This window comes from Opisthorchis viverrini (genome assembly GCF_000715545.1).
Source record: "Opisthorchis viverrini unplaced genomic scaffold opera_v5_61, whole genome shotgun sequence".
NCBI lineage: Eukaryota > Metazoa > Platyhelminthes > Trematoda > Opisthorchiida > Opisthorchiidae > Opisthorchis > Opisthorchis viverrini.
Genome location: NW_008751717.1, coordinates 1,265,594 through 1,280,409, shown reverse-complemented (window position 1 = coordinate 1,280,409; position 14,816 = coordinate 1,265,594). Strand labels below are relative to the sequence as shown.

At 42.6% G+C, this 14,816-nt stretch overlaps 1 protein-coding gene across 1 annotated transcript in view; it reads left to right on the top strand.

Moving 5' to 3' along the window:
• Window positions 1-14,528, top strand: part of T265_03979 (hypothetical protein) — a gene marked incomplete at both ends in the record, with an annotated part of 50,166 nt that extends 35,638 nt beyond the window's left edge. The window contains 4 exons of the mRNA XM_009168586.1: window positions 1,375-1,695; window positions 8,909-8,972; window positions 13,663-13,856; window positions 14,283-14,528. Of these exons, the coding sequence (XP_009166850.1) occupies window positions 1,375-1,695; window positions 8,909-8,972; window positions 13,663-13,856; window positions 14,283-14,528 (825 nt within the window). The remainder of the gene's footprint in view (window positions 1-1,374; window positions 1,696-8,908; window positions 8,973-13,662; window positions 13,857-14,282) is intronic.
• Window positions 14,529-14,816: the final 288 nt, after the last annotated feature.

Genomic DNA, 14,816 nt, shown 5'->3' with positions numbered 1-14,816 from the left:
GATACTACAACCAAGCAAAACAAATTAATTACTTCTAAAATTGGCAACCCATGAAAAAACTAGATTCTTCAGGTAACACATCGTAGCGCTGGCTTTATTCGAATTCCATCGAATGTTTGAGTGCCAACACCTGATAGCTGAGAACAAGGGTTTTGTTCACTCGTCATTAGATTCAAATCATGTGAGCAAAATGGCTCAAATCTAATAAGCCGCCCTGCTGCACAATATTTTTATTGTAGTTCCTCTAGCCAGTTGACGATATGTATATATTTACATGCCACTGTATTACTGACCCCGAAAGTGGTTGAAGCAGTGTCTAAAAAAACGTAGGCTCCTTATTCCGTCTGATCAACCAAGAAGTCCACTTCTGAGCCATCGCACAGCGAGCTAAAACAATTCGGTTTTACCATATTTGGTTGTCGGTCTGTGGAAGTCCGCTCAGTTCGATCATCTTCTGGCGCAATAACGTGTCTCAGTTGACTTTTCAGTCAAGTAGCTTTAGCTGATTCGGTTGCACTTACTTGCGCATGGTTTCCAAATAACTTGCACAACCTTTGACAACCGAAACTGTAGACGAGAGAGAGGGATCGCAGCAAATAACAATGACACTTTTTACAGATATGGCCTCTTATTTTCTTTGTTACAGACCTTGAGCCTCCAGAATAAGACATTACTAATTGTCCACCAAGAGAGCCCTCGTAATAGCAATTTTGTGGACTAATTCGTATAACGCAGGGAAATATAGGGGTGAGTCTACTGTGAGTCACCTATTTGAAGAAATGTCGAGAAACCGAAGAATAGGTGTTAACTTGAGTATGTGACTGGTGATTTTCCAGAAGACATTCAGCAATCTACGCCCCTCGGCCAGAAAATTCGTTTGCAGCGATGTTATGCATTGCTTACTCTTTCAGAGAAATCAGCCGGTTTTCGGATACCAAAATACCGAAAGATTTGGCGACAACTTAGATTGTTTAGGTCTTATATCGATACACAACGTGAATAGTGTAGGATAACAGACAATGTTGTATGAAGATCAGTCGTGCTGAATAAAACTTGATTGAGCTGGGCTGGGTTTAGCGCGCGTATCTTAAAAGTGACCACTGAGTCTGAGCCATATGATGTGAACAAAAGTACGTCTTCTTAGATGGCCATTCGGGGGATGCCTAAGATCATACCTCAGTCAAAATGTCAAAAAAGTGTCTTATCTTTATAGATGGGGTAACTAAATGACTCAGCGCTGCTAATAGAATGTTGCTGAAGCGTTAGAAAGATAGTCTCTTCTGTTTTCTTCTCCAGTACAACCTATATGAGCACAATTCACTGCAGTCAGCCGTTTGACATACCTTTTTTCCTATTGCTTTCCTCTCGCTACAGGCATACCGTCTTGAGCCATTATTGATGCGACACTACTCCCGCATCAGCCCCGTAGTACTGCCCACAGTTAGTCAATTCTTTTCGAAAAAGACACGTAGACGGATTGCCAGTATGAACGCAGAAGGTTCTGAGTGCACTCTGTCAGCAAGTTCCACATCGGGATCTATGTGTACGGATTCCGTGCTGTTTGGTGAAGGCTCCTCGGACGGACATGTATTTTTCAATGAAACTCCGCAAGACCTACCCGGACTGTCTGATTCTAATACCGATAGTTCGGATGACGACAGTACATCATTCACTGAGGATTGTTTCTCTAACCGAGTAAGGCAATACGATTTTTCGTTTCTATGATAACAACTTGTCCAACGTATACATCAAAATGCGGCGAGGTCTTATTCTTTATGGAACTGTTAATGCCATACGTATCACTGCCATTTTAAGAACCGCGAACAGCATATTTGTACAGGTCTTTTGTTCGGAAGTATATCCCGTGCGCATCTAGATTGCGCTTGGTTGAATTTGGAATTGAATTAATTCCCTTCCATATACTCCTGAAGTCGCACAATGGCTATCGTTTGTACAATATCGAAATGGCTCCAGATTTCGACACGAACGAGATAGGATAATCTATGCAAGAGTTCATTTTTTTGTGGTTCGTATTCCGAAAGTTGAGTTGTCTCCAGATGTTCATGGTTTATATTTACGATAGAAAGGCAGGGGATTAAAGAGATATTACGCAAGTTATGTGCTAGAGAAAGGCAGTGCCTTATGGTATTGACCGATTATTGAACGGGTTTTAGACACAGCATTCAACTGTCGTCAATCGTATAGTTGTGTGGGATTTTAGTTATTTTTAATATTTTATATTATTATACTATGTTTTATATTTATATATTATATATTTATCTTATACTATATTTTACCACCTCAGGAATTCTGTTCCGAGTATGTGAGTGGCCTTTCTCGTAGATTCGATTTGCCATTCACTAAAACGAATTCACTTCACGAAGCTTAACCTCGACTTAGATTGCTTGCTTCCACAAGCTGAAGGTTTCATTGGCTGAGAATACAAATGCGATGCCAGCAATCTCAATCGGTCCTTTGGTCTTTTGGAGTGACAAGAAAGTTGGTCGAGTCATAGTCCCAAGAAACTTTCTGTACCTCCATTTACAGCGTCTTAAGTTTGTAGTTTGCATAAGATATCGATCGAAGTGACTCACATGGGCTCACATTTTCATCGATAAATTAACATACTGTTAGAGGTCGAACTATCGGAAGTACGAGTTTATAAAGCTATCAAACGGATTGTCACGATAGGATAAGGTCGAAACAAGTAGGTTACAACTCTTAATGTTGAGAGGTTTTGGTGACAATTTAAACATGCACAAATATGCTGCTAAGATGTCCCAGAAGATGCGCGATCGCGTCCACTTGGCTGGGCGCCGAGAAATCCCTGGATGAAAAATTCCCGGTCATTACCAAGGTAGAGTAAAATGGGAAAGGCAAATGGATTGTAAACATTTCGTTACCGTGCGAGCAGACAAATCCATTCAGCGGACTGACGATGCCTTGGATTGTAAACATTTCGTTACCGTGCGAGGAGACAAATTCATTCAGCGGACTAACGATGGCATCTCAGATGTTGACGAAGCGTTTGCCAGCCACTTGACGAGCTCGGCAAACAGATCAACCGCTACCTGACAAACAGGCAATTAAACTACCCTACCTAGGAAGTTTTAGGTATATTGAGAAAGGTATATTGAAAAAAGGCGAACTTTTCAACCTTAACGAGAGCCAAATATCCACTGACGCAGAGGCCAAGAACGGTGACGATGAGGATTTTTCCAGACACTTCCACTAGCCCAAATAATTGGCGATTCCACTAACGACAAAAACGACTCGGGTGTCACAACTGTTTTTATAGAGAAATTTCTTATCCGTTTTTTTACTTTTTCTCCGAGTTCTCCACCAGTGTCAAACAGGAACATCTGAAATCTAAATTTACACATGAAAATACCGTTTCCTCCTCAGTACACAGCATGGCAAGAGCGGTGGTGCTGTTTTGACACCCTCCAAGAAGGAACTGACATCCATTTTGCCTCCTTGCTTGAGAACATTGCTTCCCCAGAAGTAGAACCATTAGAGAATGACTAACACATGAATGGCTGTGTTCGCAAAGTCAAGACTGGTAGTCAAGACTGATAGTCTCGACCGCAGACTGAGGTTCAATATTCGTAACCCCTTAACTGTGATTTTTGTCGTTATCCACTGTGATTTGAAGGCGCATCAGCACATTGGAAGAAGCCAAATACGACAGACCGCCGCCAACCTGACTGTACTGCACCGCATCGACAGACCGCCGCCAACCTGACTGTACTGACTGTACCGCAGCGCTTGCCATAGCAGTATGACACACAGCGTAGTTTTGTTATAGATTTTCATACAACCACAGTAAACTGATACTGAAAGAGTTTTGTTGAAATCATTCGCTCTGCGGAGTCGGGAGACGACTAGTATAGTCACACACATTGGAAATAGCTCAGAAGAATCCAAGGATAGCAAGCCTTTTCCGTCCGCTTGTGATTACAGCATGTTAGTGGGCTTTTATATCGCTATCAAACACGAAACGAAAATAGAGTAAGTGCACGTGTGATAGACCGGCATAAACGGGCATTGGTACTGATGAGGTTATCTCAGGCCCATTGTCGCACAAAAGTAATGGAGGCTGTAGCTACGGCAATCTAGCTGCTAAACGCTATAAAGCCAGAGATGGCTGACTACAGTCATCGCGATTTGACTAAAATATGGATGGAATAAGGTTTTGCATGGGATTTGCGGCGGATGACACGCGTTCACATCACGCAACATTGCATTACAGTATTGCAACCGGTGGTAGAACAAAAAAAGCATTGGAATTTCATTTATCAGGAAATCGATCTCCCGGATTGAGACCGCTAGGGGACAACTGATGTGTTTCGAGAGTATTTTGGTTGGCGCAGCTCAGTCTTGTTTCTTAGCTAGGACAATGCTAATGTTCTCCCCATTCACCATGGGGAGAACAACCTCAGCATTCCTAACCGCACAAGGTCGCCAAACGAACTCTGTTCCCAACCTGAAGATCCAGGTGACTGCCACGCAACTCAGTGGTTCACCAACTATAGTAGTAATTCAGAAAGAGCTTTGATTCATGGACCACCTCACATCATATTCACTGATTAATTGAAGAAGTTTCGTAAAGTAGTAAAGAAGTGCTACATCAGTGCCAACTGGCGTCTACATCCAGTTTCTACCTTTCAACATTTTCACGTTAATGTATTCGGACACTGGCAAATGTTCAACATATGTATACAAATACTTTACATTCGATAACCACCTGACATCGGTATCAATTATCCGTAATGATTTTGTAAGTAAAATACCAATTACCGCACTTGATTTAAATTAGGTTGAATAAGGTATACAGCGGGCTTCAATTTTGGCGTCAATCGGTGGGGTGATGAAAAACTAACGGATTCTTAAAAAAACACGGGAGAATTCTATCTTCAGTTGTACAAGTCAGATGTAAGAATATTATGCAACTGAGACGTTTGATCAAATCGCACCAGAGTCTAAATTACTAATGATGAAGTACGCTGCAGAATTTTACCCATATTCGAAGTGTTAACAGGCGTGTTAACAGCAAACGTTTTGGTGGCATCGCTATGCAACTGAACGTGTCATGACAGATGGGGTTTTCGCCAGCATTGTGGAATGTGAGGCTGGTGTGCTTTGCTGACGACCCGAGGCATGCTGGAAAAATGTAAAACCACTCTAGTGGTGGTCACATACCTCAGCGGATTATGATGTTCGGTGAAACGATGGATGATCTGTAGTTACCGGATTGATAGGCGATTTCGATTAAGTACGATAGATACTATTCTACAAGACAAGCTCTGATTAGGCATCAAAACTTGATGTGAAACAGGCAACTAAATCGATTTTCAATAAGTACTCCATCAAGATCTATTATGTTCGTGGGACTGTAGAGAAGTAAAATCCTACGGCGTCACATAAATAGTCGACAAACGTATTCTGCGAAGAATAATAGGAAAAAGAGGTCAGTTTACGCGCCTTGCAGCTTATTCGTTTGCGTGTTCTGAATGTACGCACTGTAACACTCAAAGGAAGTTCTGATGGTTGTGAACGGGATAAAATTCAAACTAGAAAAGGAGAATAGCAGTTTTCTTCGCCGTGACATTCGAAGCACACTATTCTGAGCGTGTAGGAGACACCTGTGGAAAGAAGCTGGTACTCATAGTATTCCGAAAAAGAAAAACATAACGCTAATCTAGTGGTAACCTTAGCCGGCATGTTTAGTATCAATAAAACGGAATTCACTCTCACGTGACAATCCCAATACACATGTCGCAGTCCTCACCACGTACGCACGCTAGAGCAAGAACCAACAAGTCATTGTTATCGATATACACCCGGATTCCCAACGCAATTTTTTCTCACATGAAGTTCCATACAAGCCTGGACTGGATCGCCTTGTAAAAGGTAGGCACGTATAAATGAGATTTTCTAACACACTGCACGTTTCGCTCAATAAAACAATACTGCATGTAAACTACGCTACGCTTTTTTAGACCTTCAGAAACCACGGACGTAGTATTCTGAGTAAGCAAATTTGCAGGCAAAGACTGGTCAAAACAATGAGGTTTTAACCGAGCAATCCGTTGGGACTGAGCGAGCTTTTGCTGACTAAGCGATATCTAACCGGTCTGTTCTCTTTAGAAAACTTGCCCAGTGAAGAAAGCCTGTCAATATAACGGCTTTTTGTATTCTTTGATTTTCAGGAAAGCCCAAAATGGCTGTACACTCTTTCCACCCTTAGTTAACTTCATGATCGACGAAACAATGATACAAACACTGAAAGGTCGTAAAAACTCTGGTGTCCAAACAACTGATGATTAAATTCTCGTTAGTATGGAGTATGCCGACATCGCTCTCGTCTTCGAGGAGAAGGCGCAGAGTTATTTTTGGATAAACTGACCTTTGGCACGTGTGTTGTACCCATAAAAAGTGAGCTCATGCCACTAGACATGCAGTTGGTGAACAGACCACTAAAAATCTAAATAAGGGTAGTCGAGGTTGTGGAGCAATTCATGTATCTTAGGAGTTGTAGAAATACCAACTGTAGTGTGACAAGTGAGGTTGGTGCACGGATTTTCGAAGCTAAGGTTGAGCCACCCATGGAGACAAAGGCTACGGTGTGGACTTTTTGTTTTATGGCTGTGGAAAGTGAATTCCACGAGAAGCCGAAATGAGGCGCCTTCAGATGTTTGGCAACCGTTACCTCAGAACCATAGCCCGTGAGGGATGGCACCAGCGAATCTGTAGCGAAATAATTATAAGACGGGTGTTTGGTTGCGCAACGGGACTGCAGTCGACGAATGTGTAAATATCAAAGGCTGGGGTCTTTGGGTCATATATCGCTAACATCAAATCGTCATTTGCCGAATAACATGCTCTTCTCCGCTGTCCACTGAGTGGTACAAGCGGAGAGGTGGCTAACTCTTGTCCTGGTAGAACGGTGTGAAGTAGATTACGAATAATCTGGGTACTACCGTGCAAATAGCTCTCTAGGATGAAGTCTATTGGTGCACAGGTGGTGATAGCCATAATACAAATCAGAAGGTGAATGTGCACTAATAGAAGTTCTTAACATGGTTGCGACACGTATAAAAATGAATACAATGCGAAATGGGAACAAGTCAAAAAGGAACTTATCGTATGTGAGAGTACCTTGGTGAAAGTCCGGACGGCGGTAACGTGTTTTCTCCGCAGTTTGGCTGCTACACTTGTTCCATGATTGTCCGTGGACTTGTGGAGAGGTTGACGTCCTGCTCCCTGCGCGCGCGCGAGTCTGTGTCCTGACTAGGTCCGGTTTCCCTTTATGTAGGTCACAGTGCGTGTATGTGGGCGCGTCGGCACATGAGAGGTTGCTACGCTGACTAGGCGGTGCAGACAATCGATGTCCGATGGGTCGGCTTAATGCGACGTGTTTGTGTGTGTGAGAAAAAGACAAGCCTCGCGATCCAGTGAGCGACTTTGAGTTGAACAGTCAAGTATGGGGGTGACCGGGTCGCTACAAGTCCACCGTGTGCCTGGTTGGAGACGCTGCAATCTATGGCTGCGTTCTTCTTGTCAGGTTCTCTCCAGACTACCTGAGGAGCGCCTGGAGATCTAAGCAACGTGGAACAATTAACGTAGAGCTGCACTCGCCCATTTCTTATTTCGAATTCAGATTTTCAAATAAATTATGGCTTACGGCGATGAAGCATCAGTGTCGAACGCTGTCGATGGTGAGGATAGCAGAATAGTGTTGCCGAACCCGAAGGTAGATGCCATTGGCTGAGAAAAACACTGAAGTCAATTATTGCATCAGATAGCCACTAGCTTCAGGGGAAAAAGCATACCCACAACTCGAATTTAGTCGACTGACCAGGTTGTGCATAGCTTCTTAAAAAAAGATTATTGGGACAGAATCAAACTGTTCTGTCCCTCAAACCGAGCTTGGGTTAAAACTTGCTCAATCTGCTTTGTAAAACTTGTGCTCGAGCATCGTTATTTAAATATAAAATGAAGTCTTTTGCGCGTGGCGATGGTAATATTGAGGAAAACTTCGTGTTAACAGCGCTTACATTAACTTGTATACACCGCACATACTCCCAGCAAGAACTGTAAGCACCTCAAATTCGACTACAATCTTTGTAATCATTTCGACTTATGTAGGCTCATCGCAAATTGGATATAAACCCAGTATTCGATCCATTGAAAACGCTTGGAATTGACCGAACAGTCATCGTTACGGAAAACCGTCGGTAGACAGTCTGTCCGATACCAAATACGCTGAAATAAATGAAGCTGCGGCGAAATATCTCAATCAGCTTTGAGTTATAAACAATGTACCAAGGGTATGTCCCGATCACGGAAAAATGGGAAAACGGATGATACAACAAGGTAGTAGACAGGTTATAATCTCTGGGTCTGTTTCCAGTTGATGAGGGGAACATTTGAGGCCTGATTAAGACTTTTCAGATGGTCAAACATCTTTCAATGTTACACTAACCACACGACTGGATTGCATCTCAATTAAAACTAGGGCTAGAGATGGTTACCGATCAAATCTCTTTCCTGCACAAGTATTCATTGACACTGGGCAAGTCAACAATGCAATCACGTTTGAACAGCTATTCACTTGCCAAAGTAAGTTGTTCCGCGTCACTACCCAAATTTACACAGATTGAAAGGTTCGCCAAAGTGCTATGAGGAAACTATAGCCCAGAATATCAATGGCCAGTTTGTTCAGTTTTGGTCGCTTGCTAACCTTAAACGTGCGCAAGAAGCCATACCAAACAAGTAGTTTTCACCACACACGACAATACTAGAGAAGGAACTCGGATGTATTTGCATTAAAACACTAATCCGGTATCTTTCAAAGAATAATTTAAGTATCTTCTCACGAAGCTGTTTTTTCCACGCGTTTCAGGTATACAAGCGACTCAGCGTGGTTGCGGACGCTCAGATATACAAACAACACAAGTCAAAAACATGTGAGTTTAGCCATACCGAAATTGTAATCTGTTGCGGAAACTAAAAATCAATAAGATACTTTAAGGCAGCAATATATCATGGGTTTCATGCCGATCACTAAAAGCAACTAGGGCGGATTCTTCAGAATGGGATCCGTTACATAGTGTAACCTCATTCCCATTGCGCTTATAGGTTCAAAACGACTGTGTATTGATCAACCAGAGGGCACTTTCCATGGCGAATGCATCAACTGTTTTTATTCAAATACATGGAGTACTAGGCTTTTTCGGTGAAGTAAACAAAAAATATCATTTGAACGTCGTGGTATTTTGGTACACAACTTTCACGTGTGGAAGTTGGTATACAGTCGTTCCGTCTAACCATTGAAACAGTCGAAATGAACTTGAACCATGGACCTTTCGGTTAGCAGGATGCGCCTTTGCTTATGCATTGGAGAACAATCGACCAGCCAGGGAATGCACTTGATGACAGAACTGAATAACACGATCCACGGTCATCGTTAAAAAAATTAATCACATCCTTGGCCGCACTGCCGTTGAACACCAGGAGAATATGGACTCATACTACCAGGAACCCGTAAGTTTCGCACCGCACGGAATTTACAGGAGCACCACAGAAAAAAAACGCGATTTGCTTAAGTGTCCAGTAAGCCAGTGTAAAAATGTCACAGCTGTATCTGATTTTTAACTAGTTTAGGGCTGCTTGAATTTTCACCGATCGGCCGAGGTGAAACAAGCCCAAATTCTCCTCTGCTTTAGTGAAGAAAACTTCGGCTCGCTCAGTTCAAGTCAAAGCGAGTGAGGCTTTATGATACCTGGGCTAAATTTCCAGTATATCGACCCGATAAAAGACCTCTAAATGAATTAAAAATACCTGAAACATCTTCGATGAACGCCTGATTGTTACGCAGGTCTTTGCCGTTAAGGGACCAAGTAAGAAAGTAAAGTATTGGGCTGGAAATCCCGAGGCTTGAGATTTTATGCTTCGAACGAGTGCACAAGGTAGAGGTGGTTTCATTGAAGACGGCAGACAACGGAAAGAACTAATGGACCTCGAACAAGCGTTCAGATACTACCCAGTCAAGCAACACATTCCTTGGAATTCCAATTCAGCTGGAAACACTTTCTAACGACAGTCGTCCTGCCCACACAGTAGTGGGATAAAAACGTTGAAACAATAAATTAAGTGGAGGTTAAACTAGCAATAAAAAGCCATTGGGTGAGAATGTGTGGGAGAGAAAGCGTTCTCACTCTTGTAGACTTTACAATGAATAGGTTGGATGTATGGTCCCAAAAAGGGCTATTTGACAGTACACCTAGACTTCACAGCAAATATGAGAATAAAAACATTGGAAAAAGTTAGAGGTGTTGACCATTGGATAGGTTCTCCTGACACTGACCAGCGAAGACAGAACATTTCGGTAGTTCGGGAATGTGGGGTGAGAAGGCGTTCACCAGGCCCGTTAGAAACTTCATCCGGTATGGTTTCCAATTGCAGATGTGATAAGGAGCGCGAGTGCAGCAGCCTGCAGGTAACAAACCAGCTTATTTGTTCTGAATCAAGATGTGCATCTTAGATACGATGAAAAGAAGAGAAAACGGAACTTCCGAGGATACTGGGGTTAACCGGCGACGGGAAAATGAATAGGCCATTTGCTTTCATGAATTGCGTGATGTGGCCTTCAGTCAGCTTATGGGGGACTGGTCCATGACGTACATCGGTGACGATTGCTAAAACAATCGTCAACACTGACAAATGCACTAGTGTGGTAAATGAACAACAGGCGAATAGCCTAGGGTTTGTGTTCACTGCTGTAGTGAACTAGATAAGCAGTAGCTTCAGGTGAGGAGGAAGATTGACCATATGCAAATGGTTTCAACTATTGGTACGACAGCATATTCATCCCATGACTCAAGCGCACTCTTTCGAGCAACTTTGAGAGAATAATAGTTCGAGCGAGTAGCCCAAACTTTGTTGCCCCTTTCTTTGGCACCATTATGTTCTTAGCTATTCAACGAAAAGATGTGTAATAAAGAGAACAGACTGTCCCGCACAATTTAAGCAAAATGAACGATAGATGGGAATTACCAGACAAATCACAGCATGTTCTCGCCCAACCCTGATCATGGATTATCCGGGACATTACTTGAGTAACGTGGTAAATGGATTTTATGTGACTGAAATGTCGCGGTCGAGCTTATCTAGTTATCTATCCTCGAGCTATTTAGGTTCAAGGGTAAAAGTACACAACACAGATTCGTCGTCACACATCTAACTCAATTTTCATCACATTTATCCAAAGAATTAGATGTTGAGGATCGCATCGAAATGGAACTTACTGAGGCCTAGCAATTACCGTTTGATTAGTCCTTAAGCTTGCAGATCTCTGCGAGCCCTCCACTTTTGGAAGCATATTCCTTATTCCAACGTAATTCTTAATGAGTGGAAGGGACAACATTTAAACGTAGGTGTGGATGGTTAAAGCAAGATCAAAATTACAAGGCTTGCCATAGTATCAACAATTTCTAAGGGGCTCAGAGAGAAGAATAACCGAAAAGTCGCGTGGACTTTCCTGTCGAGATTTAGTCACTCGAGGGGTCAGCCAACGTGAGATCATGTGATGTGAATCCTGTAAAAACCAGATAGACGGCCAACTGGCCACAGTCTGCAGAAAGTCCAAAAAGTAGGAAAACCCGTCGTTCAAGTCATAACCTTAAGTAGCAGAATGCTATCTGGTGAACGGTGTCTTATTTCCAGTCGATGGGAAGTTTTCCTTGGGGTATAGTTTCGAGGATAACCTCAAAACACAATGTCCAAGATAGGAAATGCAACATGCCTACGAATAGCGAAGCTAGTGAAGTCCTTTACAAACCGTCATGATATCCTCGGGGCACAAAATCTCAGGTAGAAAAGATCGGAGCTGATAAGGCCACCAGAAACGACATGAAAAGACCTACTTGAACGAATCAAAACAGGTGCAAAGAGGAAGCCAGAAAACCCGAACATCTCTTGTACATAAGCACCAAATATAACACATAGGCTTGAGAAAACAATCGATTTGTAATTAATTCGGATGCAGGACTTGAATGCCAGAGTTAAAAAAACTTCCTAGATGTTTAGAACAATACCTAATTCTCTTCACATCCATCGCAACACCATCTACTCTGTCAAGAAAGTCGAAAGGATTGTCAACAGGAGATGCATCAAGTCTGTGTCCGAACCTAGCGGAGTGTTGCAATTCTGTTGTTTCCAGGTTCCTTGCGGTACCGAAGCCTGGATAAGTGTGAGTCCTTTTTGGACATCACCCAAGGCAGTTACACTTTTTCCAGAGGCCCTTTCCTGTCTGTTATTGGCAAACTAAATCCACACAATCAAATTACTAATCTGTCTGCAAGATCTCATTAGCGCTTGCGTTTCACCTGATGCGTAACAATGATAGTGATGTTTACAACAAACACGGAATTCCACATGATATTGGACATACCAATGAAACACAAGTCCGTTATTTCCTTGCAACTTTCCCGCGTTGAATGTATTGTGCAACGTGTTGTACAACTCCATCTACCTAGGTTGGAAGACAGGTTCAACAGATTAAAATTTGCACGGCCTACTGAGATTTGTAGCTCATCTGTTGGAAGAACTTATCTCTGACATCCTTTTCTTCATCGCCGCACTCTAACCAGTACTGCGGTATAACTGCATCACGAAGCAACACGAAACGTATTCGTCCTCGCGAAATGTGAATATCACTCTTAGATGACGGAATTCATGATGTGATTGGTTTGTCTGACACCGTGAACAATGTCGCAGTAACTGTCCTGACTGTGTCGATCGGACCATTTCCGCTCAGTTAGCGCCGCGGACGTTTAAAACCGGAGATCCTTGCTTGGTTGTGAACGGTTTAGTGTCACTGCGTCGAGTGTCGAGAGAAGACCTTTTCCGCAGTAGCAATAACTCAGGCGTTTACATCAAAAGACTCAGCTGTTGTACAGTTTCACAAATCATTCAATTTGTAATAGGGTCTCAGAGAACTTCTCCTACTGTCCAGAACTAAGAATCCGATAACTGACCCTAAGACATAGGTGACGTCCTAAGCAGATCAGCGAAGATATTGGATTGTCATTGCTTTCCATCATAACTGACTGGTTGGTAGCAAAAATTAGTTCATGCTCTGCTGATCTGTTCGCCGGGCTTCTGGATGGTTAATGTGCGGTTGCTTCTCTCGCTTTTGTGATGGGATAGTTTCAGAAGGATCGTCAAGTTTATTGCATGGCTCAAGAAATAACAGGTCAGATCAGGTGAGAATTCAAGATATCCACATACGCTTCAATCACGGAATAGTTTCAATTGACTACATGATTTTCATTTCAATGAACACCGGTTGCAGTGAAGTGAATGAACTCACTAATCTGAAATCTGAATAATTCCTGGTCAAAAGTTTATTTTTTACTTCACTACTTATGAAACATGCATACAGATGATCCGAACGGGTCTGGTAGTCGAATTCAGGGTATCCATATGGGATTAGGGCTCAGGTCGTCGAAAATTCAGTTCACACAAGCATTCAGGCTAGAAGAACAAACTCTGTGTCTGCACACAACTCAACTTGGATTTTATTCACTCCCACTAGACTGATGTGTGACAATCACGTGAACGATGTGCTAACCCAATTTTTTCACCTACCCCCAGTTAAGCTCTTCAGTCGTCTCGTCACGAGACGGTCGTCCAACGTGACCAGTTTGGGGCCTTTGCTTACACCGCAACGAAAGAAACTGGAATGTGGTGAGAAGAGGCTGCTCTATCGCGTAGACTACGAATGGCAAAAATCGTTTTCCCCCTGGGCCGTGCTCGGAGCGCATTACAGCTATTGGGATAGTGAAGAAGTGGCATTCTTCATGCTGTACCAAATATTTGGACCTCCGGATACATCAAACGATTAATCCACCACACTAGTTCATTAAAAAAAATCATTTATGAAACCCACTGTAATTAACACACTGTTATGAACTGTTTCTGCTCAGGACAGTTTCTCACCGAAGCAGTCCTCCGAAAGTTTATTTTTTACTTCACTACTTATGAAACATGCATACAGATGATCCGAACGGGTCTGGTAGTCGAATTCAGGGTATCCATATGGGATTAGGGCTCAGGTCGTCGAAAATTCAGTTCACACAAGCATTCAGGCTAGAAGAACAAACTCTGTGTCTGCACACAACTCAACTTGGATTTTATTCACTCCCACTAGACTGATGTGTGACAATCACGTGAACGATGTGCTAACCCAATTTTTTCACCTACCCCCAGTTAAGCTCTTCAGTCGTCTCGTCACGAGACGGTCGTCCAACGTGACCAGTTTGGGGCCTTTGCTTACACCGCAACGAAAGAAACTGGAATGTGGTGAGAAGAGGCTGCTCTATCGCGTAGACTACGAATGGCAAAAATCGTTTTCCCCCTGGGCCGTGCTCGGAGCGCATTACAGCTATTGGGATAGTGAAGAAGTGGCATTCTTCATGCTGTACCAAATATTTGGACCTCCGGATACATCAAACGATTAATCCACCACACTAGTTCATTAAAAAAAATCATTTATGAAACCCACTGTAATTAACACACTGTTATGAACTGTTTCTGCTCAGGACAGTTTCTCACCGAAGCAGTCCTCCGTCTGTCCCAAACTTTAATGTACTTAGCTTTCTGTGTTATATTTTTTGAAAAACTAGAGAAAAATCTAACTTAATCCACTCATCAGACATCCTTCATTACAGACAAGTAGTTCTTATGCCTATAAAGGCACAGTGAATTCTCATGCAAAAGACTGTAAAAGTAAAGTAGGCACCATTTTT